The 25722-nt window shown below is 46.5% G+C and overlaps 1 protein-coding gene across 36 annotated transcripts in view; it reads left to right on the top strand.

The window, feature by feature from the left end:
- The window catches only part of Ralgps1 (Ral GEF with PH domain and SH3 binding motif 1), a 236831-nt gene that overhangs the window by 18200 nt on the left and 192909 nt on the right, over positions 1 to 25722 (top strand). For all 36 annotated transcript variants that reach the window (XM_087645656.1, XM_087645638.1, XM_087645637.1 and 33 more), the window contains 2 exon segments: positions 15945 to 16065; positions 19669 to 19776. In XM_087645656.1, coding sequence (XP_087501782.1) covers positions 16009 to 16065; positions 19669 to 19776 — 165 coding nt within the window. In that variant the 5' untranslated portion in view covers positions 15945 to 16008.

The raw sequence follows: 25722 nt of genomic DNA, 5'->3' as shown, positions 1-25722 counted from the left end.
TCACTGGGGGTTCAGTCTTGGCAGGACCAAGGGCTTCCCCTTCCCCTGGTGCTCTTACTAGGCTATTCATTGCTACCTATGAGGTCAGAGTCCAGGGTCAGTCCATGTATAGTCTTTGGGTAGTGGCTTAGTCCCTGGAAACTCTGGTTGGTTGGCATTGTTGTTCATATGGGGTCTCGAGCCCCTTCAGGCTCTTCCAGTCCTTTCTCTGATTCCTTCAACGGGGGTCCTGTTCTCAGTTCAGTGGTTTGCTGCTGGCATTCGCCTCTGTATTTGCTGTATTCTGGCTGTGTCTCTCAGGAGAGATCTATATCCGGTTCCTGTCAGCCTGCACTTCTTTGCTTCATCCATCTTATCTAGTTTGGTGGCTGTATATGTATGGGCCACATGTGGGGCAGGCTCTGAATGGGTGTTCCTTCAGCCTCTGTTCTAAACTTTGCCTCCCTATTCCCTCCCAAGGGTATTCTTTTAAAGGATTCTTTAAAAGGGTTCCCCTTTTAAAGGAGTGAAGCATTTGCATTTTGGTCATCCTACTTGAATTTCACGTGTTCTATGCATCTAGGGTAATTCGAGCATTTGGGCTAATATCCACTTATCAATGAGTGCATACCATGTGTGTTTTTCTGTGATTGGGCTACCTCACTCAGGATGATATTTTCCAGTTCCATCCATTTGCCTATGAATTTCATAAAGTCATTGTTTTTGATAGCTGAGTAATATTCCATTGTGTAGATGTACCACATTTTCTGTATCCATTCCTCCATTGAAGGGCATCTGGGTTCTTTCCAGCTTCTGGCTATTATAAATAAGGCTGCTATGAACATAGTGGAGCACGTGTCTTTGTTATATGTTGGAGCATCTTTTGGGTATATGCCCAAGAGAGGTATAGCTGGGTCCTCAGGTAGTGCAATGTCCAGTTTTCTGAGGAACCTCCAGACTGATTTCCAGAATGGTTGTACCAGTCTGCAATCCCACCAACAATGGAGGAGTGTTCCTCTTTCTCCACATCCTCGCCAGCATCTGCTGTTGCTGGAGTTTTTGATCTTAGCCATTCTGACTGGTGTGAGGTGAAATCTCAGGGTTGTTTTGATTTGCATTTCCCTTATGACTAAAGATGTTGAACATTTCTTTAGGTGCTTCTCAGCCATATGGCATTCTCAGCTGTGAATTCTTTGTTTAGTTCTGAACCCCATTTTTTAATAGGGTTATTTGTCTCCCTGCAGTCTAACTTCGTGAGTTCTTTGTATATTTTGGATATGAGCCCTCTATCAGTTGTAGGATTGGTAAAGATCTTTTCCCAATTTGTTGGTTGCTGTTTTGTCCTAACAACAGTGTCCTTTGCCTTACAGAAGCTTTGCAGTTTTACGAGATCCCATTTGTCAATTCTTGATCTTAGAGCATAAGCCATTGATGTTTTGTTCAGGAAAATTTCTCCAGTGCCCATGTGTTCAAGATGCTTCCCCACTTTTTCTTCTATTAGTTTGAGTGTATCTGGTTTGATATGGAGGTCCTTGATCCACTTGGACTTAAGCTTTGTACAGGGTGATAAGAATGGATTGGTCTGCATTCTTCTACATGTTGACCTCCAGTTGAACCAGCACCATTTGCTGAAAATGCTCTTTTTTTCCATTGGATGGTTTTGGTTCCTTTGTCAAAAATCAAGTGACCATAGGTGTGTGGATTCATTTCTGGGTCTTCAATTCTATTCCACTGGTCTATCTGTCTCTATACCAATACCATGCAGTTTTTATCACTATTGCTCTGTAATAGTGCTTGAGTTCAGGGATAGTGATTCCCCCGGAAGTCCTTTTATTGTTGAGGATAGTTTTAGTTATCCTGGGTTTTTTGTTACTCCAGATGAATTTGAAAATTGTTCTGTCTAACTCTCTGAAGAATTGGATTGGTATTTTGATGGGGATTGCATTGAATCTGTAGATTGATTTTGGTAAAATGGCCATTTTTACTATATTAATCCTGCCAATCCATGAGCATGGGAGATCTTTCCATCTTCTGAGATCTTCTTCAATTTCTTTCTTCAGAGACTTGAAGTTCTTATCATACAGATCTTTCACTTGCTTGGTTAAAGTTACACTGAGGTTTTTTATATTATTTGGGACTATTATGAAGGGTGTCATTTCCCTAATGTCTTTCTCGGCTTGTTTCTCTTTTGTGTAGAGGAAGGCGATTGATTTATTTGAGTTAATTTTATACCCAGCCACTTTACTGAAGGTGTTTATCAGCTTTAGTAGTTCTCTGGTGGAACTTTTGGGATCACTTAAATATACTATCATATCATCTGCAAATAGTGATATTTTGACTTCTTTTCTAATCTGTATCCCTTTGATCTTTTGTTGTCTGATTGCTCTGGCTAGAACTTCGAGAACTATATTATTGAATAAGTAGGGAGAGAGCTACTGGTTTGCTATATATGGCTTTTTTTTTTTAAAGATTTATTTATTTATTATATATAAGTACACTGTAGCTGTCTTCAGATACACCAGAAGAGGGCATCGGATATCTTTACAGATGGTTGTGAGCCACCATGTGGTTGCTGGGAATTGAACTCATGACCTCTGGAAGAGCAGTCGGGTGCTCTTAACCACTGAGCCATCTCTCCAGCCCCTATATATGGCTTTTACTATGTTTAGGTATGGGCCTTGAATTCCTATTCTTTCCAGGACTTTTATCATGAAGGGGTGTTGAATTTTGTCAAATGCTTTTTCAGCATCTAATGAAATATCATGTGGTTTTTATCTTTCAGTTTGTTTATATAGTGGATTACGTTGATGGTTTTCCGTATATTAAACCATCCCTGCATGCCTGGGATGAAGCCTACTTGATCATGGTGGATGATTGTTTTGATGTGCTCTTGGATTTGGTTTGCAAGAATTTTATTGAGTATTTTTGTGTCGATATGCATGAGGGAAATTGGTCTGAAGCTCTCTTTCTTTGTTGGGTCTTTGTGTGGTTTAGGTATAAGAGTAATTGTGGCTTCATAGAAGGAATTCGGGAGTGATCCATCTGTTTCAATTTTGTGGAATAGTTTGGATAATATTGGTATGAGGTCTTCTATGAAGGTCTGATAGAATTCTGTACTGAATCCATCTGTACTTGGGCTCTTTTTGGTTGGGAGACCTTCAATGACTGCTTCTGTTTCTTTAGGAGTTATGGGGTTGTTTAAATGGTTTATCTGTTCCTGATTTAACTTCTGTACCTGGTGTCTGTCTAGGAAATTGTCCATTTCCTCCAAATTTTCAAGTTTTGTTGAATATAGGCTTTTGTAGTAGGATCTGATGATTTTTTGAATTTCCTCTGATTCTGTAGTTTTATCTCCCTTTTCATTTCTGATTTTATTCATTTGGACACACTCTCTGTGTCCTCTTGTTAGTCTGGCTAAGGGTTTATCTATCTTTTTGATTTTCTCAAAGAACCAACTTTTGGTTCTGTTGATTCTTTCTATGGTCCTTTTTGTTTCTACTTGGTTGATTTTGATCTCTGAGTTTGATTATTTCCTGCCTTCTACTCCTCCTGGGTGTATTTGCTTCTTTTTGTTCTAGAGCTTTTAGGTGTGCTGTCAAGCTGCTGACATATGCTCTTTGCTGTTTCTTTCTGCAGGCACTCAGCGCTGTGAGTTTTCCTCTTAGCACAGCTTTCATTGTGTCCCATAAGTTTGGGTATGTTGTACCTTCATTTTCATTAAATTCTAAAAAGTTTTTAATTTCTTTATTTCTTCCTTGACCAGGTTATCATTGAGTAGAGCATTGTTCAACTTCCATGTATACTGGGCATTTTTCCTTATTGTTATTGAAGACCAGCTTTAGCCCGTGGTGGTCTGATAGACACATGGGATTATTTCTATCTTTCTGTATCTGTTGAGGCCTGTTTTATGACCGATTTTATGGTCAATTTTGGAGAAAGTACCATGAGGTGGTGAGAAGAAGGTATATCCTTTTGTTTTAGGATAGAATGTTCTATAAATATCTGTTAAGTCCATTTGGTTCATGACTTCTCTTTGTCTATGTCTCTGTTTAATTTCTGTTTCCATGATCTGTCCATTGATGAGAGTGGGGTGTTGAAATCTCCTACTGTTACTGTGTGAGGTGCAATGTGTGTTTTGAGCTTTAGTAAGGTTTCTTTTATGTATGTAGGTGCCCTTGTATTTGGAGCATAGGTATTTAGAATTGAGAGTTCATCTTGGTGGGGTTTTCCTTTGATGAATATGAAGTGTCCTTCCTTATCTTTTTTGATGACTTTTGGTTGAAAATCGATTTTATTCGATATCAGAATGGCTACTCCAGCTTGTTTCTTCAGACCATTTGCTTGGAAAGTTGTTTTCCAGCCTTTCACTCTGAGGTAGTGTCTGTCTTTGTCTCTGAGGTGTGTTTCCTGTAGGCAGCAGAATGTAGGGTCCTCATTGTGTATCCAGTTTGTTTTTTTTTTTTTTTTTTTTTTTGGAGCTGAGGACCGAACCCAGGGCCTTGCGCTTGCTAGGCAAGTGCTCTACCACTGAGCTAAATCCCCAACCCGTGTATCCAGTTTGTTAATCTATGTCTTTTTATTGGAGAGTTGAGACCATTGATGTTGAGAGATATTAAGGAATAGTGATTATTGCTTCCTGTTATATTCATATTTAGATGTGAGATTATGTTTGTATGCTTGTCTTCTCTTTGTTGCAAGACGATTAGTTTCTTGATGTTTCTAGGGTGTAGCTTGCCTCCTTATGTTGAGCTTTACCATTTATTATCCTTTGTAGGGCTGGATTTGTAGAAAGATATTGTGTAAATTTGGTTTCTCCATCTATGTTAATTGAGAATTTTGCTGAATACGGTAACCTGGGCTGGCATTTGTGTTCTCTTAGGGTCTGTATGACATCTGTCCAGGATCTTCTGGCTTTCATAGTCTCTGGTGAGAAGTCTGGTGTAATTCTGATAGGTCTGCCTTTATATGTTACTTGACCTTTTTCCCTTACTGCTTTTAACATTCTTTCTTTGTTTTGTGCATTTGGTGTTTTGACTATTATGTGACGGGAGGAGTTTCTTTTCTGGTCCAATCTATTTGGAGTTCTGTAGGCTTCTTGTATGTTTATGGGCATTTCTTTCTTTAGGTTAGGGAAGTTTTCTTCTATGATTTTGTTGAAGATATTTACTGGTCCTTTGAGCTGGGAGTCTTCACTCTCTTCTATACCTATTATCCTTAGGTTTGATCTTCTCATTGAGTCCTGGATTTCCTGTATGTTTTGGACCAGTAGCTTTTTCTGTTTTACATTATCTTTAACAGTTGTGTCGATAATTTCTATGGAGTCTTCTGCTCCTGAGATTCTCTCTTCTATCTCTTGTATTCTGTTGGTGATGCTTGTATCTAAGGTCTCTCCCGCCCTGCAGTCTCACGAGTACCCACCTGTCTGGGCGGTGAGCGCTCTCTCCCACCGGGTTTGGGAGCAGGGAGCTGTGGGCTGGGATGAGCGAGGTTCGGGCTCCAACTAAAAACCGCGGATTTCCTGTTTTAATTGAGAAGATAACGCACAGCCAAACCCAATAGACTGGCTAAACAAAAGCCATGACTTCAAGTCCCCGCCCAACTATGAAACATGCTGTTAGCCATCTCTCCGATCCTTTTTGAGATAGTACTAACTTGTAGTTTCAGCCACTGCTGCACAGGGGATACCTAGTCTGTTGAAAACTCGGACTCAGACAGTACAGCCTCCGTCTGCAGTAAACAGAACTGTAACAGACACAGCTTTGCCTGTGGTGAAGGTCCTAGGTATGGAGCTCCCATTTCCCCACCTCTTCCGTCCTTCCACTCCTTCCCTTACAGGGGTGTGTTACAGCCTTTCTCTTCAGCCTCTCACTATTTTGTATACAGCAGGTCTGTGGTGTTTTAAGGAACTTGTGACTGTTTAACAAGCAGCTTCCAACACAGAGCTGCACTAGGCACCGTTGGCAGACTGAGCTGATGCCCCATCGAGCTCCTCTGCGTCTGCCATTCTTCCCTCTGTTCCAGGCACACTCTGCTGTTCCGTCAGGCATCCAGTACTCCTGATGTCCCTCTCCTGTGCTGACATGGCTTTCTTCCATCAGGACAGCGGGCATGTGTTGGCTGTGTGGGGCCCCTCCTTGCAGCCTGCAGATTTAGGGCTCAGAAAAGCTTAAAACCCTCTTCCTATTCCTCACCAAGATATAACTAGCCTCTTGGGGATTTAAGGATCTAAGTTCTGGCGTGTGCGTGTGCATGTGTGGCTGTGCGTGCGTGTGCTTGTGTGTGTGTGTGTTTGTGTGTGTGTGTTTGTGTGTGTGTGTGTTTGTGTGCGTGCGTGTGTGTGTGTGTGTGTGTGTGTGTGTGTGTGTGTGTGTGTGTGTGTGTGTATGTGCAGTCACTTACCCGACTCTGAAGAACTAAGCTATGCTGTTGTCCACTGTGGTCAGATTCTCACTTCTTGACCTCTCGTTTCTCTTACTGATCTTTCGTCTCTCTTCTAGAGACCCCACCAGCTACACTCCAGGTTCCCGGTCTCACTCCAGGCACTCCCACTGAGACCAGCCCCACATCTGAGAAATCCCGAGGCTTGTCACTCCTTTACGAGTCCACCACCCACGGCTAATGGCCTGGTCTCTGGCTCTGTGCTGCTAGCCTTCCTCTCACTCCACTCAGTCCAGTGCTGAGTGAGTGGATGAATATCGACAGTTGCAATGAATTAATTTGTAAAAAAATAAATGAATCATTAAATACCTATGATTTAAAATTCAAGCCAGATAAACAAATTCTACCCTGGCTCTGACATCCTGGTCCTTCACTGTCACTGCCCAGAGGACAGACATGACTTCATACTATTGTACACCTTGGTAAATCTGACTTGGCACTGTTGGAGTACCAGTATTTATTTAAGCAACTGGCCACCAGGTGGCACCAAACTGCCATGTAGAGCTTGGGCCTCCTCACCCAGAGGCTGTCTTTAATCCAGTGAGCCACCCTTCAAGTCTGCAACTACTTTTACCTGGTAGGTGCTGTGTTTCTCCAAGTGTTTTCCATACCTATTATAAATAGACAGCATTGCAGTGTACAAAACGGTAGAAAATTCAAGTGCACCTGAATTTGGGAGGCAGGGATGTTAGTTTAACAGGTTTTTTGTATGTCTTCATCATGTGTGTGCATGTGTCTCAAGCATGAGTAAATAGCACTTTCTTAGTGAGAGGCACGCATTGTAAGCCAGTTCTCCTGGTCCTGCTCACGTGCCTCCCTTGTTCTCTTCTTTATTATGCATCTGTCACCTGCTAACAAGCCGTGTATTTACCGAATGCCATATTTGCTGTCTACTGAGGGGTTTCTGGCTTCTTCCTTGCTGCTGTGCCCCTGGACTCCAGGATAGTGCCCAATACAAACAGGACTTTGGGCAAATGTTTGTTGCTGGTGAGTGTGTTGCTGCGAGCAGGCCCTGAGCTGTGGGCATCTTTCCCTGTCTGTAAGTCCCAATGCTCTGGGTCGCTAATCCACTGCTCATTACTTGCCACAGATGTGCAGTGTAATCGGGCACAGAAGCACACATGTGGGCTGGAATCAGTGGCCTCTTGGCGCAGGCCTGGTAGCCTGTCCTGATGGTCCCTGCCGTGCTGAGTGCAGCCAAAGCCTCATGCTGTGCTCTCAGCTCTGTGGATCTTCATGTTTCCATGCACGAAGGTGCCATGTCTGCCAGGAGCCCAGCCAGGGCACCCAGGGGACCTTCCACATCAAAGGTGCTAATTCATCACCTGCCATGTCACCCACAAACCTTTTCCTGACTTTATTGGCTGCCTTTGGTCTTTCCATGCTCCTTTTCTATCCTGGAGTTAAGCTTATAACATATTTAAATCTGCCAGTTGGGCCAGGGTGGCTCAGTGGCAGAAGATCCGCCTAGTACCCAGCAGGCCCCAGGTCCATCCCCAACACTACAGCAAACTAGACAGAACACACATACGCACATGCGCACACACACACACACACACACACACACACACACACACACACACACACTCATGTACATGCTGGTCACTGGTTTCCTTGGCTTCCTGCCATTCTTGTGACCCTCAGTGAGGACTTCTTTCTTCCAAGACTAAAAACACATGAATTGGTTTTTCCTCAAATGTTTTAATTTTTTTGGTCTGTTTAAATATTTCCCTTGCCAAACATTTATTCTTTTTGTTTGTTTGTTTGCTTTTGCTTTTTTGTTGTTGGTTTTTGAGACAGGGTCTGGCTATGTAGCTCTGACTGTTCTAGACCTCACTCTGTAGACCAGGCTGGCCTCACTCTCAGAGAGATCCGCCTCCGTGTCTCAGGTGCTTGGATGGAGGTGTGTGCCACCATGCTTGACAAACACTGTTCTTATAAATATTAGATAAGGATTTTAGTGAGTGTCTGCCCTCCCCAAGTGAATAGTAACATTTTGAAATGATGTGTCTTCCTCTGCTATCTGAACTGCTTTTGACTGCATGGCAGTCCTAAGTGACATTCCAAGCCTGTTCCGCAAGGCTGATCTGTTCATCTGATTCAGGACCTTTCCTTGGCTGTGAACTCCTGACAGGACAGTGTGCTTCTGATTACACTTTTATTTTCACCATAAGACTTTTAAAGATACTTTTCATTATTATTCCAGATAAAAATTGTGAATCAATTTGTTGAGTTCCAAAAGGAAGCTTCTTTGGCTCAAAAGTAAAGGTGCATTTATTTTATTTATAGATTAATTGGAAGAATTGATGAATTTGTGGTATTGTCTCCAAGGCGGTGAAAAGTCTTTTATCTTCTTCAAAAGGAAGATTTAAATGTATTTTTATTTTATGTGTACGATGTTTTGTCTGCATGAATTCGTGTACTGAGTGCATGCACTGCTTATGGAGGCCAGCAGAGGGCGTCAGCTCCTTTGGAACTGGAGTTATAGATGGTTGGGGCCAACCACGTGGGTGCTGGCAGTGGTCCTGGTCCATTGCAAGAGCAGTGAGTACTCTTAACCATGGGGCCATCCCCAGCCCCTAGAACTCTTTAATAAAAATATTACATTTATTTGTATGTGTGTTTAAATGCTGTATATGTGGAGGTCAGAAGACAGTTTACAGAAGTCTTCTACCACATGGTTCCCAGGGACCAAACTCAGGTTGTCAGGCTTTGGTGGCCTTTGCCTCTGACCCATCTTAGGCCCTTAAAACCTTTCAGTGAGAGTTTATAGTTTTTTTCAGGTGGCTTCTGTACATTTCTTTAATCTCCCTGCAGACCCATTCTGTTTGTGCTGTTGTATTTATTGTTGTATGCTGTTAGTGGAAAGGAAACGACCTTGAGACCGCATGCCCGGCACCCACAGTTCCTTCCCCTCAACTAGTCCTGCTTGTCCATTCAGTCTTCCTTCCTTGGATTCAGAGCTGAAACCCTTTCATTCATATTTTAAGTCTGTTTGTTTCTTTCTGCAAGGTTTGGAGAGGAGAAAGCAAATATGGAGGTGTACTTCATACAGTGTAGTGTTGTGAAAATGTCACCTGTCCTCACACACTTGTGGACATTTACATACTTTTCACTCCACAGGGCCCTGTAGAGTGTGTGATGGGGCTGCGAGAGCTTGGAGGACTGGTTGAGCCTCTTGCCTTAGCCTCTATTCACAGGTGACTGACCCTGTGTGCCTCTGTCTGCGCCAGCTGCCCACTTGCCTTGTCCTCGCTGCACATTTTCCCTCTTCTTGTGGGGCGGGGTGCCCAGCTACTTGTTAAGGACAGTACTTATGGTGTTTGTCAAGGAACACGCGTTTCCAGATCCAACACCCTGCCTCTGCCCTTGTGGTTTCCAGGAGAGGAACTTGGTCTCAGAAGGAGGAGCAGCCAATGAGAACAGGAGCCTCAGTGTGAGCCGAGCCAGCACCAGCGTCCCAGTGCAGAGCGCTCTTGTCAAAGGGGCTCCCGCCGAGGTTTTGTGTGTAGGAGAATGCACCCCTTTACTATACACCTTGTTTCTGACTACGTTGGCAAGGGTCATTGTGTGGAGGCAGGGGCATAGTGGAGGGCTGCTTTGGGTGGCTTGGGCGTTGGGAGGAGACTTGGCTACAGTGATGCACAGAGTTATCTCTGTACTTGCCAGGCAGAGACTATGTATGGCCTTTCCTTCAGGTGACACTGCTTAGTCCCAAGGCAGATGTTCTTTGAACCATTAAAATCAAATATGTGATTGAGTGAGGGCCCTAGAGAGTTGGAGAGAGGGGTTGGGGATTTAGCTCAGTGGTAGAGTGCTTGCCTAGCAAGCGCAAGGCCCTGGGTTTGGTCCCCAGCTCCGGAAAAAAAAAATTGTCGAGAGTTGGAGAGAGGCCTAGAGCATTAGACTCTGATCCTTAACAGCACAGAAGGGAGCCTTCCAGCCAGGCTTCCGAGGTGGCGGCACCTCACAGGGATGTTTCCAGGGCTTTTGTGGGCGTCTCCTCACTCATTTCCCAGAGCTCCCTTTGAAGCCCATTGGCCACAGCAGGTCTGACTCACTGTGGCCCTGTTTCTAGAAGGCCCATGCTTATGACTCCTAAAATAGAGAGTGCTGGTGGAAGGGCAGAAGCAGAGCAGACTCAGGCTCCTCCCCACTGGTCCTCCACACAGCTTCTGTGAATGCTAGCTTCAGCAGCCAGCAAAGAGTGCTGCTCCCAGTGCAGTGACCGCGACAGCACATCCCAGTTCACCCCTGGATGCGACTCTTTCTCCCACCCAGTTTAGGATCCATTTTCATACTTGCTTGCAACATTTGGAAGAAATCATACTCTTGTAATCAGGCAGGCCTAGTTGTGTGTATTTTCTTTGAAACAGCCTCTACTGTCTTAGGAAAAAGTGATTATTCTCTCTCCCTCACAGGGCCAGCTCATTGGCCTGCTCATCTCAGGCCATCCTGTGGTTTCCTGAGCCGAAAGTGTTGAGGAGCATTTTGCCTGGAAGGCGCCCAGGGCTGCATCTGGGCTTTTCCTTACCCTCTCTGGGAGTGCCCCTCCCCCTCCCCCTCCCCCTGTAAGACCAGACTCTTGTAATGAGCAGAGAAAGACGTGGGGTTGTTCTGTGGGTCTGATAACAGCTGCCACGCTCTTAAGGAATTACATCATGAGAACTGCTTTTACTCATGCATTGTTTGGGTTTCCAGGAGGGTTGGCAGCAAGAGTGTGTTTGCCTGTGTATGCAGGAGATGGGGTGGGGGAGGGTTGAGAGGTAAAGAGGTTGAGTGAGGGAGGGAAGAATGGGGTTTTGTGTGTACAGGCTGCTATGTCCAAACTAAGAAGCAGATACTGCCTTCCCGACGGATACAGAGAGTGCAGACGTGAAAACATAATAGTTTAAACCCTCTCCCTCGGGCACTGTATTCACATCTGCAAAATACTGTCTTAGTATTGCTATTGCTGTGAAAAGACATCATGACCATGGCAACTCTTAGAAGGAAAACATTTGTTTGGGGCCAGCTTACAGTCCAGAGGTTTGGTCCATTATCATCATGGTGGGAAGCATGGCAGACATGGTGCTGGAGGAGCTGAGACTTCTGCATTCTGACCCACGAGCAGTGGGAAGAAAGAGACACTGGGCCTGGCTTGACTGCCTGAAACTTCAAAGTCCACCCCTAGGAGTACACTTCCTCCAACAAGGACATGTCTCCTAAGAGTGCCACTCCCTGTGAGCTTATGGGGGCCATTTTCATTCAGACCACCACAAATGGGTTTTACAGAATGCACATAAATCCTGGCTCCAAAGCCTGGGGCAAAGCCTCTGTGTAACAGATTGTGGCAGAGGCACTGAGGGCCAAGCTGTATCTGCGATCCTTAGGGTCCAGGACTGGAATCCTCTGCACAGAACAAGGGTTGGTGAACACTTCACTTCTGACAGATGAGGGAGAGCAGAGGCAGGCACTGATGCTGTGGCCACACAGGCTTCCTTTCCCAGCACCTGTGAGAACCCAAGGACGCAGCTGAGGAGGTGAGAAGGGGCCTCTGCTGTGTGCCATAGGTACCCAGTGCCCCATGTTTTCTGCTGTGCTCGCATGCTCGAGGCCCCACCTCCCATCTCCTGACCTGGAAGACCCCTCCTCATGCTTCACACCAGCACTGTGGCTCTTCTTAGTGGGCCCATATTGGCCCTTTTAATGCCCTGGTTACACACTTAATGCTCAGGAAAACTAGACCTGCCCCATTCCTTCAGAGTCCATGCATGCTGAGCTGGGACAAGACTCAGAGATTAGTAGAATTTTCTGCTCCCCTCCTGGACTTGAGTTCCGTTCCCAGCCCCACAACTGCTTGTAACTCTAGCTCTAAAGGACTCTGCTCTCTTCTAGCCTCTGAGGGTATATCTGAGTATACACAGGGTGTGTGTGCGCATGCACACACACACACACAAACACAGATACACACACACAGACAGACACACAGACACACACAGACACACACAGACACACACACACACACACACACACAATAGAAATAAAATTGAAATGGAATTTGCTACCACTTGTTCACAATCTTGAATTTAAGGGTTCCCAGTACCTCCAGGGAGAACCTGTAACCCCAGCCCCTCACTCCCCCTGTACAGCTCCATGCACCCCTCCCTGTAGTCTACGTGTCCTTCTACTGTGCCCTAGCCTGTCTGCCCACTGCCTCCTGCCAGGTCACAGCCCATGGCCTTCGACACAGGAGCTGTACTCAGCAGCCTCAGGACCTGACCTGGATGAGACTTGTGTTGCTCTGTCCGATCGCTTCTGCCATTTTCTGCACATAGATTTATCTCTTGTTTGAGAGCTGCCGTCTGTCAGCGAGGCTATTTCTGTCAAGACCCGTAGGGGTCAGTCCAGAAACAAGTATTTCTTTCTAGCTTCTGCCTTCTATGGAAAATATGATGGGCTTCACATGGGTAGGACGTCTCACAAAGCACAGAACCCTAGGCATAGTGGTGCCTGCCTTTAATTCCAGTACTTGGGACATGAGTTCAAGGCTAGCCTGGTCTACACAGAAAAACCCCATCTTGAAAAATAAAACAAAACAAACAAAAAATAAAGCCAATTGTTTGCCTAAGAAAAGAGAATAAAAATGTGTAAATAGAAGCTTGTAAGGGAAGGACACAATTAATGTTACAGTAAGTAATAACACTGACAGTAATATTACAGTAAGTCATAGCAGCTGACCTGGCCTGCATAAGTGTTTCACATGCCCTTCCTGCGCAGTGGTGGGAGACAGTATCAGGATGCATATAAGCTCAGGTCCTGGGACACTGTCCAGGATTTGAACTTATGGGGCCTCAGTTTCCCAGAAATTCAAGTAGTTCCTACTGTCTGATCTGAGTGGTCTGTACCTCCTGGGGCTCTATGGCCAAGGTGTGAGTGATGCTTAGCCAGTGCCTCCCTCAGGATGGGTGCTGACAATGGTGCGTAGAGTGCCCATCTGTAAATGGGGCTGGAGGAGAGGGTGGGGCTGGCAGCACATTCCTCCCTTTAACATTATATGTGTGTGTGTGTGTGTGTGTGTGTGTGTGTGTGAGTGCGCTTGCATGAGCACACATGTGCCATAGCATGCATGTGGAGGTCAAAGGATAACATTTTACAAAGTGGGTCACAAGGATTGTACTTTGGTCCTCAGACTTGTTAGTAAGCACATGCCTTTGCCCACTGAGTCATTTCCTTGGCCATGACAGCATCCTTTGGAGGAAGCACCAGGACAACTTCAGAGTGTTCTGGTTTGGTCTGTACTCAGAAGGTTGGGGTCCAGGCCTGGTTGCCCTGAGGAGACCCACAGAGGGCCAGGCACATGCAGATAGGAGCAACATGTACCTCAGCCTTGAACTTGGAGCAGATTGGCTGGGCTGGTTTGAGGCAGCCTAAGAGGCGTGGCCTCAAATTGCTATGGCTGCGCCCTTGAGCTGGGTTTATTTTTCATCTTTTTTGGGACCCCTATTCTGTTGAAGGGCCTTGGGAGGAACCTGGGAGGGTTTTCCCTTGGTTCTGGGTCCCATCTCTTCCATAGTAACTAACGTTCCCTTCTCAGTTTGTCATGGTGTTCACTCTGTCACTTCAAAGGGAATGGCAGGCAGGTCAGGTGAGGTCCCATTATGCAGCGCAGGGTGCCTCATGCATTGCAGCTTAACAGTCCCAGGTCCCAGGTCCCACAGTTTTGGGCTTTCTTGTCATCGTTCAGATTTGGAACACTCTCATCACCTCAAAAGCACTCTGTGTCTGTGTGCAGTCTCTTGCCACAGGCACTTTTCCCCTATAAATTTGCCATTTCTGGGAATTTCCTAAAATGGAATCACACTGTACATTCCTTTGAATCTGACTGTTTTCACTAGTGTAGTGTTTTTGAGGTTTGATCATATTGTGGCTTGTGGTAGCATCTCATTTCTTTTCATAGCTGAGTAGTAGCATGCTGTGTGGTTAGCTCACACTGCCTTGGTGTTCGCTGAGTGATAGGTAACTGACTTGGTTCCAGGCTGGCTATGGGGAGTAATGCTGTGATAGGCATCCTCTGTGAGTCTGCGGATGTGTTCCTTCTCTGTAGTAGACACCTGGGAATCAGATCACAGGGTGGTTTTTAACCAGTCAAGAAGCTACCAAATTGTGTTCTGAATAGCACCAGCAATGCCCAAAGACTTCACCCACCCCCACCAGACCCCCCCAAAACATTAGATATAGTCTAGCTTGATTTGGGTTTTGTTGTCCTAGTTCTGGCCATCCTGTTTGGTCTTAAGTTGTGTCTTTGTGGTTTGGTTTGTATTTCCCTGAGGGCTTTCCCCTTATTAGTTTGTGTGTGTGTGTGTGTGTGTGTGTGTGTGTGTGTGTGTGTGTGTGTGTGTGTGTGTGTCTGTGTATGCATGCGTGCATGAATGTGCACACATATGTGGAGCCCATGGAGCCCCATGGAATTGGATCCCTGAAGCTAGAATTACAGGTAGTTGTGAGCCATCTGATTGGGTGCTTAGAAATAGACTTGTGTCCTTTGGAAAGAGCAGTGCATGCTCCTAACCTCTGAACATCTCTGTAGCCCCTCCAGGGTGGACTTTCTCATCTGCCAGATTCACCATGCCCTGAGTCAAGTTTATCACTTTCCTGCCAGACCTCTTCCACCTCTATGTCCCTTCCCTGATGACAGCTACATTATCCCTCAGTACTTGCCATAAATGGCTGGGTCTAGTCTGCTTCTCTCACCTGTGCTGCATTTTTTCTGTGGGTTCTGTTCTTGCTGTCTCCCAGCCATCTTTACCCCTTGCAACCCCAGCTCAAGGCACCCACTGTCTGGTAAGTGCTGTGCCTAGATCTCCCTGCTCTTCTGCTGAGAAGCTGTTGGTGACTTTCAGTGTTCTGGGAGGCGATAGATACTCTGTGCACATAAGCAGTCCAGCCAGAATAACCAGACCAGATCTTCAGGTGGCTCTTGGGACATACTGCTGCTGGATAGAATAAGCATATGCACCAGAGCATGACCTCTATGAGCCTCAGTTTTCCTCCATAGGAAATGGGCAGAATTAAAGGCCTCCCTTGGGATAGTGGAAGGGAGATGAGTTAGAGGAATTGAGCACATGATCCTTGGTGAAAACTTCGTGGGATCAGCTGTGATAGCACAGTGCGGTGTCTGGCTTCTTCACCAACCTTCATCTCATTTGGAATTACACATTCTGGGGCTTGTGAGGGCCAGGCACCCTGGGATGGTTGCAGAGGTGGGACCCAGTGATCTGCAAGGGGCAGGATGGTCGGGCATAGATGTGAGTGAGCGCTACCAGAAGAGCTAAGGAAGCAGAATGCATTCAGCTGTTGGACGCCAGTATTTGTCTAAAAAATGCTGCCTTCTGTATGAGCTCACTAATGGCCCAGACACACCATTTTCCATGGAGGGAAACAGGCACAGGCTCTAGCCTGAGCTCGAAGGCTACCAGTTCCTACTTTTCTGATGGCGTGGTCCTATGGGCTCAGAGCAGGGTTTTATGGATTCCTTTGCCTTACAGGACCTCTCAGCCAGGTTATGTCACCAGCAGAGGTGGCGCCGAAGTTCCCTGCGGCCTGGAGACTATGTACAAGAGGAATGGTCTGATGGCTAGCGTGTTGGTCACCTCTGCCACTCCACAGGTATGAGGGCTATGGGAGGGTAGCAGGAGGAAGAGGTCACGACATGGGGCCCTGGCCATGATACAGGCCTTCTTAGGTCCCGCCACTCCAGACGAGCAGTCTAGGAGACAGTTAGCCCTGTGGATGGCAGTGTTTTCTGAAGTTGTTCTCTTCAAAGAAAGACAAATACCTGTTCAGTCCAGCCATGGCAAGTGCTATGTTCGATTTTGGTGGCAAGAAGGGCTCAGATCTTTCTCAGAAAAAGCTACTGTTAATTATAAAGAAGCTGCATTCCAAGATGAGGTCAGACAGAAGCTGATCCAGCTGGCCCATACTTACCTACCTACTTCTTAGGAGATGGCCTCGAGAACCAGTGGCCTGGACGGCCTGGGCAGGCGCTCTGTGTGCGGTTTGGGATTGCTTTCCAAGCTCAGTAATGACACAGTCACCCAGGAGGGGTGCCATTGCAGGCTGGTGCCACTGTGTCTGGGGTGTTGTTCTGGCTCCTCAGCATGTGGGTGAAGCAGGGTTGAATCTGAGCTTCCCACAGGCAGTTCTGAAGTGACCTCAGATTAACTAACCAGAGGCCAGGGAATCATTTTCTTATCAGGGTTTCAAACATTTTTTCCTTGGATTTATCTCTAGTCTTGAAATCAAAAACTTCTGGATGCCTTTAAAGACTTTAAAATTTTATTTTAAATTATATGTGCATGTTCACATGACTGCAGTGCACATGGAGGCCAGAGGAGGGCAGCCCCTGGAGTTGGAGTTATAGTTATGGGTGCTGCGTAAACTGCAGGTTTTTGTCCTTAACCACTGGACCATCTCTCCAGCCCAGTGGATGCTGTTCTCTAGGAGGCCAGGGTCGGTCCATGGAGTGCTGAGTCATCCTCATCACCACTGTCACTCACCTGCAGATAGGTTTGGGGCAGCTTTGATTCAACAGGTACCCTTTACCTGAGGGTTTGGAGTGTTAAAGAAATGCCCTAAGGGGTTGGGGATTTGGCTCAGTGGTAGAGCGCTTACCTAGGAAGCGCAAGGCCCTGGGTTCGGTCCCCAGCTCCGAAAAAAAGAACCAAAAAAAAAAAAAAAATGCCCTAAGGCCTGATGTCCCAGGAACAGACTACAGTACAGAGGAGCCACACTTCTCTTTGTGTCTATAACCTGCACTCTCTCTAGAGTGAAGCATCCTTCTTTGGCGCATGCGCGCGCGTGTGTGTAGATGTGTATAGTCATATGCTACTCTGTGCATGTTCAACCCTGTATGCATGGGACTACCACTGTGCATAAAAAAATGTTCAGAAAAAAAATCAGTCCTGCACCAGGTATGTGCAGACTGTCGGGTCATTGTTCTCTAAAGGGCAGCAGTAACTGTTTGCACAGCATTGATTTTGTATTAGGTATTAGTCATCGGAGAGGCCCCAGAATATGTGGAACTACACATGTAGGCTCTCTGTATACATGTAGGCTCTGTATACACATGAGGGTCTATATACACATGTAGGCTCTGTGCTAAGCATTATATATATGCATGGAGTTTGAGCACTTACAGATTTAGTGTTGTTCAAGGCCTCCATGTATGTGGCTATAAGTTTTTGGAATGAATACATGCCTGTAAAATTGAGGTGCTTAGCAACCCCATGTGTCTGATGGCGTGTTCACTTCCACGCGTACCTAGGTCACCATAGTTCAGTATTTTGCATGCTCCTCAGGCTCTCTCATTCCACGGTAACCCTGTCAGCCATGCACCCTTTCGTAAGATTTTGGATGAGGAACCCAAAGCACAGAGGGGAGAAGAAGCTGTGGTTCCTCCTCCTGGGCAGGAGGTCGTTGAAACCCACTCTTCCTGACTTTTGAGTTGGTGTCCTTAACATACTGCCCTGTCAGCCTGACTGGGCCATGTCTTGAAGCAGGTGAAGCTCATAGATATAGATCTTGGCCAGTTCTAACTGCACAGGGCCAGTCTCTTTCTCCTCAGCTTTCTTCAGATTAGATTATTCTCAGGGGACAAAGCCTTCCTCCATTAAAGGAACTTTGGAAATAACACCTGTCGCACACCCCGAGCCAGCATGTCTGGGGAGGGAGGTGGTGGCAGTGGTGGTTTTGGCTTGCTTAGTAACCTGTGCTGCTGTCTAGGATTTGGGATTTAAGAATATGATTTTGTATTTGATGAGACATAGCAAGATGAAGTGAGTGCCTGGGGCCAGGTGGCCTGGCATTTCATCCAGGCCTGTGTGCTTGCAGAGCACAGGGCTCTGTCCTCTGAGGCCAGGTGGGGTTTCAGTGTGGGAGACTCACCTGTAGACACCTCAGGCCCAGGCCTCAGGTGGCTGCTTGCATTTCTTCTCAGCTCTCTGCCCTTACACTGTCATAACTGTTAGCTTTCTTCCGTGATCCCCAAACAGTCTGGCTTCCAGTAAGACAACATTTTCCCAGATCCGGCCATCTTAGAAACTGAAATAAAGAAAAAATTAACAAAAGCAGATTCTTTCACCCCTGCTCTAAGGTGGTGGAATGAGCAGAAAGTACATGATTTGGGAGGAATAAAACCATTTGTGAACAGGCACAGGTTTGGGTGGGAAGCATGCTGGAGTACCCAGGAGGAACTTGAGGGAATGCAGTCACATTAAAGGCGTGTCCAACTTTATGCACCTTCCCCTGGGTGGGCACCATGACCTCTGTCCAGATTGGGGGGTTTCCCCTTGTTCCCTGTGGGAGGCCCCTGTCCTCCCCTGCAGGACTCTGTAACCCTTACAGGGACCCTGCTCCCTGCCACTGCTGAGTCTCTACAGTTAACCCTCAGCTCACAGCCAAGCTTGTGTGTGCAGCCACCCTCTGAGCCAGAGATCCCACGCCTCTTACCATGTCCTGCCCTTACTTAGCTAGGAAGAAGGTGAACTGAAAAATGGCTCCCAAGTTAAGAGTGTTGGCTGAGCTTGCAGGGGCCTGCGTGTGCCTCCCAGCACCCGTGTCAGGCAGCTCACAACTGCCTGTAACTCCAGCCCCAGGGGTGCTGAGGCCTTCAGGCCTCTCTGAGCACCCATGTACGCATGGCTCACATACATATGCATAAACGAAATGAATCTTTAAAAGGAAAAAAAAAACCAGAATGGAGAGCTCCCCAGGTCCCAGTCTAGAGGCCTTTTCTGAGTGAGAATTAGGCTAGGGCACCTCTCTCACTTCTGGGGTGCTGGGGACAGAACCGGACATTGAACATGTAAGGCGAGTGTTCTGCACTGAGCTGCAGTCCAGCCTTGGGCTCTGACTCTCCTGTCATTACACTGCTGGCCAGAAGCAGTAAGGGTAATGATCCAACCCATTTTGGGGGTTCAGATAGAAAATTGGGTTCACATTCTGGCTTTTGGCTTCATGGGTAAGAAAGCTTGGAGACATAGCATCAGCTCAGCTTGCTTATCTGTACAATGGGCATCATAGCATGTATAGGTAGAGAGCTAAGGCGGTATATGTAGTGTTTCAGAGCCTAGCACAGAGCAAAGGGACAAGCAGCAGACATCTTTGATCATGTGAATGTGTCACTCACTGTCTCCTCTCTGGGGTGGTTTGGGGTGGCGGCAGCCTTAGGCCAGACCAACCAGGTGGCATATCTCTTTGCCTTCTCCATAGGGCAGCAGCAGCTCCGACTCACTGGAGGGCCAGAGCTGCGACCATGCCAGCAAGAGCTACGATGCTGTCGTCTTCGACGTTCTGAAAGTGACTCCTGAGGAGTTTGCCGTAAGTGACATGGAACTGGTGGGGACAGTGATGCTGTCACAGGGTGCAAAGGGAGTCACAGGTTGGGAATGCCACATATGGACACAGTAGGAGAGCACGTGATGGATAAGGGATGCTTTTGGTTTACCGTTGGCCACTTTGGGAAGCACACAGAGCAAGACAAGGAGCAGGGCTCAGCCCAGTTTACAGAGCACACACAGCACATTTGGTGAAGATTTAGACCTGCTGCTGACATGTCTACAAAGCCAGCCACATTGCTCACTACACTCTCCAGCTGTGGACACAGCGTGTGTGATGAGTTTCCCTCCTTTCTGTTTACTCCCACCGTCTGTATGTTTACGTACCTTCTCCTGCAGCCTGTATTTGGCTGCTGGTCTGACAAGACATGATCCCTTAGTGGAGCAGAGCTGGCCTCCCATGATGCTTCCATCCCTTGGGGAATGCTGACACTGGGTGACTTCCAGCCTGACTCTGAGCACTGTTCAAGGGCCGTGTTTCTCTGCAGACCCATGGCTGTTCCCTGACAAGCCCACTTCTTCCTGGTCTCCCACCATACGGAGGGTCCATGTCAACTACAGGGCCGTGCCATGCAGCTGTGCCATCCTGGGCTTCCATATTCATTTAGTCGGGTTCTGCAGGGCCTCAGTATGTCTAAAAGTTTAGAGTGACAGCTCAGTAGTGAAGAGGGTAAAGTGTGTATTGCTCTTGTAGAGGATCCAAGTTCTGTTCCCATACCCATGTCAAGTGGCTAGTTCACAACTCTCTGTAACCAGAGTCCCAGGGAATCCAGCTCGGGCTTCTGTAGGAACGTCCTCTATGCTGCCCACACAATACTTTAAAGCGAATCCTCAGCAAGAGTCCATTCTCATTCCAGTGGCTCCTTGCTCCAGCTTTCCTCCTGATGCCCACAGTGCCCTACCCCAGAGTCTGGCCATGCTTTCTCCTGCCCCTTCCCCTGCCTCCGCAGCTATATTCTAGCCACCTTTTCAAACCACTCTCAGAGCCTCTGGCCTCAGCCTAGTTGTGCCCTCAGCCTTTGGTCACATTAGTCCTCTGCGAGGGCTTGCCTTGGGCTAGCAGGGCCTTCATCTCTCTCTCTCCTTCTGCTTGTTCTTTTCAGAACAGCAGTTATTACTTGATGTAACATTGATGTGTGACCTGATTTATCACTTGTGTTTCCTGCACTGGAGGATGAACTTAGGGACAAGGCCTGACTTGTCTTTCAATTTTTGTGTCCAAAATGTGCTGATGGGAGGTGCTTACTAAACATATGGACTGAAAGAATTCAGTCCTCACAGCAGTGAGGTGAAGCATCCTGTCTGACCTCCTGTGGTGGTTTGAATGAGAATGGCCCCAATAAGCTCATATATTTGAATATTTGGCTGAGTCAGTGGAACTGTTTAGGAAGTATTAGGAGGTGTGGCCTTGTTTAGAGGGGGTGTGTCACTAGGGATGGCAGTGAGGTTTCAAAAGCCCTTGCCAGGCCTTGTCTCTCTCTGCTTGCTGCCTGAGGTTCAGGCTACTGCTCCATAGCATGCTTACCTGCCACCATGTTCCCCACCACGATAATCAGGACAGTCAGTGACTAACCATCTGAAACTATAACTAAGTCCTCCCAAGTAAATGTTTCTTTTTTTATAAGTTGCCTTGGTCATGGTATCTCCTCAGAGCAATAGAACAGTAACAGAGTTGGCACCCAGGCACTGGGGTATTACTGTGATGTTGTGAGGTATCCACCGAGAAGGTCACTTGGACACAGTGGTTCAAACCAATGGAACGTCTTTATTAGCTGGCCTGCCTAGGCGTTTGGGACCTGAGTACAGTCCCAAGTCTTCTCAAGGTGAGATTTGAAGCACAAAAGTTAGATCTTGGGTTGACATATTCAGTTAACAAGATCAGTTAGCCAGAAGCAGAATTACAGAAACCAAAAAAAAAAAAAAAAAAAAAAAAAAAACAAGGTTAGTACATTCAGGGACTTTCCCAGGACTTTGATGGATTAGGTCTTTGTTCTTGATTTTTTGTTTGTTTGTTTGTTTTTTGTTTTCATCGTTGGTATTTTGTTGGTTTTGTTTGGTAGGGTTGCTGTCTACGTGCAGATTCCCAGGTCCAAATGATACTTCTGCCATGGCGTCAGTTGTGCTGAAGTCTGGGAGCCTGGCTTAGGATACTGATTTTGGAGAAATTTGAAAGACCTTGTGACTTGGGACTAGAAAGCTATAAGAAGGCTCAGTGAACCATCCTGGGGGAGCATGGGAGGCACAGCAGTGTGGGCTGTGGAGGCCTGGCATGTGAGAGACTTCAGAGGGGATAAGAGCACTGAGACCTTTCTTCTGATTTTGCCAAAGAATGTGGCCACTTTTTGCCCTTGTCCAGAATTTTGCCAGGTGCAAAATTGAAGAGTTTTGGATAAATGTTGGCAGAGATTTTAAGACAGCTTAGTGTACTGACTGTGTCACATGGTTATTAGTGGTCACTTGTCCAGATGTACAACGAAAAGGAGCAAATGTGGCAAAAAGACATACAAAATGTCCAGTTTGGGGAGAAAAAGAGATGTTGGAGCTACATCCTGTGCTCAGGAGATGAGAAGTTTAAAGAAAGGCCCCAAGCTAACTAGGCTAGAAGGGCAGCACCTCTGGGTAAGACCCGCTCAGCTGATCCTGCAGCTGCTAAGAAGGAGTTTTGTAGGGAAGGAAACCTTCAACTGGTGAGAGTTTATGCCAGATTCCCTCCCTGGCAAACTAAAGGATCTGGCAGCTTTGACCTTGTGGTTCTGGATTTAGTCAAGAAGGATACCAGGGGTTATGAAATCTTCCTCCCAGGTTAGGGGAATCCTCTGAGGCCAGGCATGTGTCAGAGTAGTTCCTTCCTGGAGGCCAGAGAGGCCATTGCATGAAGCTGTGAAGGTTTAGCCTCGATTGCATTAGAGACCCTGCTGGATGCTGGAGGTGCCAGAGTTGTGGGCTACCTGGCAGAGGGCAGACAGAGTGTGGAACAGGAGTGGAGAGATGTCAAAAGTCATCTAAGCCTTGGACACCTGATATGGAGATGTAGAATCTGAAGTTTCCTATGCTGGTTTTCAGTCTCGTTTTGGTTCAGTATTTCCTATCTTTCTTTTCGGAATGGTAATGTATATGCTATGCCATTGTACGTTGGCAGTCTGTGATCTGCTTTTGGATTTTCCAGTGGTTACAGTTAAGAGGTTGCCTTGAGTCTCAGAAGAGACTTTGGGCTCTGGACTTTTAAACAATGTTAAAACCACGGAAGTCTGTGGGGACTTTTGAAGTTGAACTAAATGCATTTTGTATTGTGTGGCTACAAGCCCGTGGAATTAGAATGTGGTGGTTTGAACAAGAATGCCCCTCCCCACCAAACCAGGTCATGTATTGAAAGTTTTGTTTCCAGTTCATAAAGGATTAGGAAGTGTGGCCTGTTGGAAGAGGCATATTGCTGGAGGTGGTCTTTGAGGTTTCAAAAGCCCATGCCAGCCCCAGTCTCTCTCTGCCTGTTGTCTGAGGACCAGGTTGTAAGCGCGGAGGTAAGTGGAGGTACTGTTCCAGTGTCATGCCCGCCTGCCCGCCTGCTACCCTATTCCCTACATTACAGTCATAGACTAACCCTCTGAAACTGTAAGCAAGCCCCTTGTTGTGGGCTTTTAATAATAAGTTGCCTTCATTTGTCATGGTGTTTTGTCACATCAATAGAACCATAGCTGACGCTCTTATAGAGAGACTGAAGCCCTAGGGGTCAGTGTTCTTTTGTACATCATCCGGCCAGCGCTAGCTCGAAGCCATCGCCCATGATGTCCACTACAGTGGGTTAATCTGTCTGTGATGGCACCTGACTTCACAGGTGCATAAGCTTTTCCCAGTTTCCTTTTCCCAAAGGCCTTGTACACCAGTGCCATTGTTTTTCCAGTCCGCTTTGTTATCCTGGTCTACTAAGGAGTCAGCACCTGGAGAGGAAGCTCCCTTTCTGCATGTGCTGTGGCTAACTACACCAGAGCCGCACCGCTAGTTACTCAGGAGATATTACCCAGACTAGCTATGTCTTGTTTTTCCTCTCCTCTCCTCTCCTCCCCACCCCTTCCTCTTTCTCCTTCTTCATTTTGGTTGGTCTTAGTTAGAGGTTGGGACTAGGGGTTAAGGATTAGGGTGTTATGCCCAAGTTTCAGGTACCCAAACACCACCAAGGAGCCAATTCCTATAGAAAACGCACAAGGGTCTTTACTAGGAGCTTGTGAACTAGACCTAAACTCCCACCATTGCAGCAGGTTAAAATGAGAGCCCCCAGTCTAGGGTTCAGGGTTTTTTATTGTGGTTACAACAAACATGGGCAGTTTCCATATTGGTCAGCAAGTTAATATTTTAACATAATCTGCAGGAATCCAACAGGGGGAGAAAACACCTGACACACAGGACGGCTAAGTTATCTATGTACCTCGACCCTTCTCTTGTAGTTTGACTGACTGTTGCTAAGCGGGGTGGGTTGCCACAGGAGACTTGCTCAGAAAGACTCTAATTTTCTAGCTGGGATTGGAGTTTAGCCCCAAATGGAGTTTCCTCAAAAACAGACTTGGTTGGTATGATGGTTTGTATATACTTAGCCCAGGAAGTGTTATTATTAGAAGGTGTGTCCTTGTTGGAGTAGGTGTGTCACTGTGGGCATGGGCTTTAATACCCTGTCTTAGCTGCCTGGAAGTCAGTATTCTGCTAGCGGCCTTCAGATGAAGATGTAGAACTCAGCTCCTCCTGCACCATGCCTGCCTGGATGCTGCCATGCTCCTGCCTCAATGATAATGGACTGAATCTCTGAACCTGTAAGCCAGTCCCAATTAAATGTTGTCCTTCTGAGAGTTGCCTTGGTCATGGTGTCTCTTCACAGCAGTAAAACCCTAACCAAGACAGTTGTTTTGGTTTGTTCATTTTCAAATCTCCAGGAACCATGTTTTAAAAGAGAGTTGAGGGTTGGGGATTTAGCTCAGTGGTAGAGCACTTGCCTAGGAAGCGCAAGGCCCTGGGTTCGGTCCCCAGCTCCGGAAAAAAAAAACAAAAAACAAAAAAAACAAAACAAAAAAAAAGAGAGTTGAATTAATTCTCTTTAATTAAAAGTGTACATGAGAAATCTCAAAACCACTGACATGTTTTTGACATGTCATGACATGTGACATAATTGCTACATGCTGCTAATACATAAGCCAGCCACAGAGTTAGAAAAAGTTCCCTGGAGCTGGCAGAGTGGAGCACACTTTAAATCTTTACTCTCGGGAGGCAGAGGCAGACAGATCCCTGTGAGTTGGAGGACAGCTTGGTCTCCATAGTAAGTTTCAGGACAGCCGGGCTACACAGTGAGACTGGATCTAAATAACAGAAAGAAAGGGTCCATGAAAGTGTGGGGGTCCACGTAACAGTTACAGGGGGTGTGTGTACATGTGTGTGTGTGTGTGTGTGTGTGTGTGCGCACATGACAGCAGCATGTGAATCCTGTGTGTGTGTGTGTGTGTGTGTGTGTGTGTGTACATGACATGAGCATGTGGATCCTCAGTGTCTGTGTGTGTGTGTGTACATGATAGAAGCACAGCACGTGGATCTTTTGAATATATGTGTGTACATGTTGTGTGTCTGTACATATGACATGAACATGTGGATCCACAGAGTATGTGTGTGTGTGCACATGACAGAGCATGTTGACCCACAGAGTGTGTGTGTGTGTGTGTGTCTGTGTGTGTGTGTGTGCGCGCGCACATGACAGCAGCATGTGGATCCTCAGAGTGTGTGTGTGCACATGATAAGTGCACGTGGAGTCACAGAATGTGTGTTTGTGTGTGCATATGTGTGCACGTGACAGCAGCATGTTGACCCACAGAATGACAGTGTGTGCGTGTATGTGGACATGACAGTAACATGTGGATCTACAGAATGTGTGTGTGTGTGTCTGCGTGCCCATGTG

The sequence above is a fragment of the Rattus norvegicus genome, chromosome 3 (assembly GCF_021556685.1).
Source record: "Rattus norvegicus strain SHRSP/BbbUtx chromosome 3, alternate assembly SHRSP_T2T, whole genome shotgun sequence".
NCBI classification, from domain to species: domain Eukaryota; kingdom Metazoa; phylum Chordata; class Mammalia; order Rodentia; family Muridae; genus Rattus; species Rattus norvegicus.
Note: the sequence above shows the minus strand (reverse complement) of the source record. Positions and strands in the feature narration are given on the sequence as shown.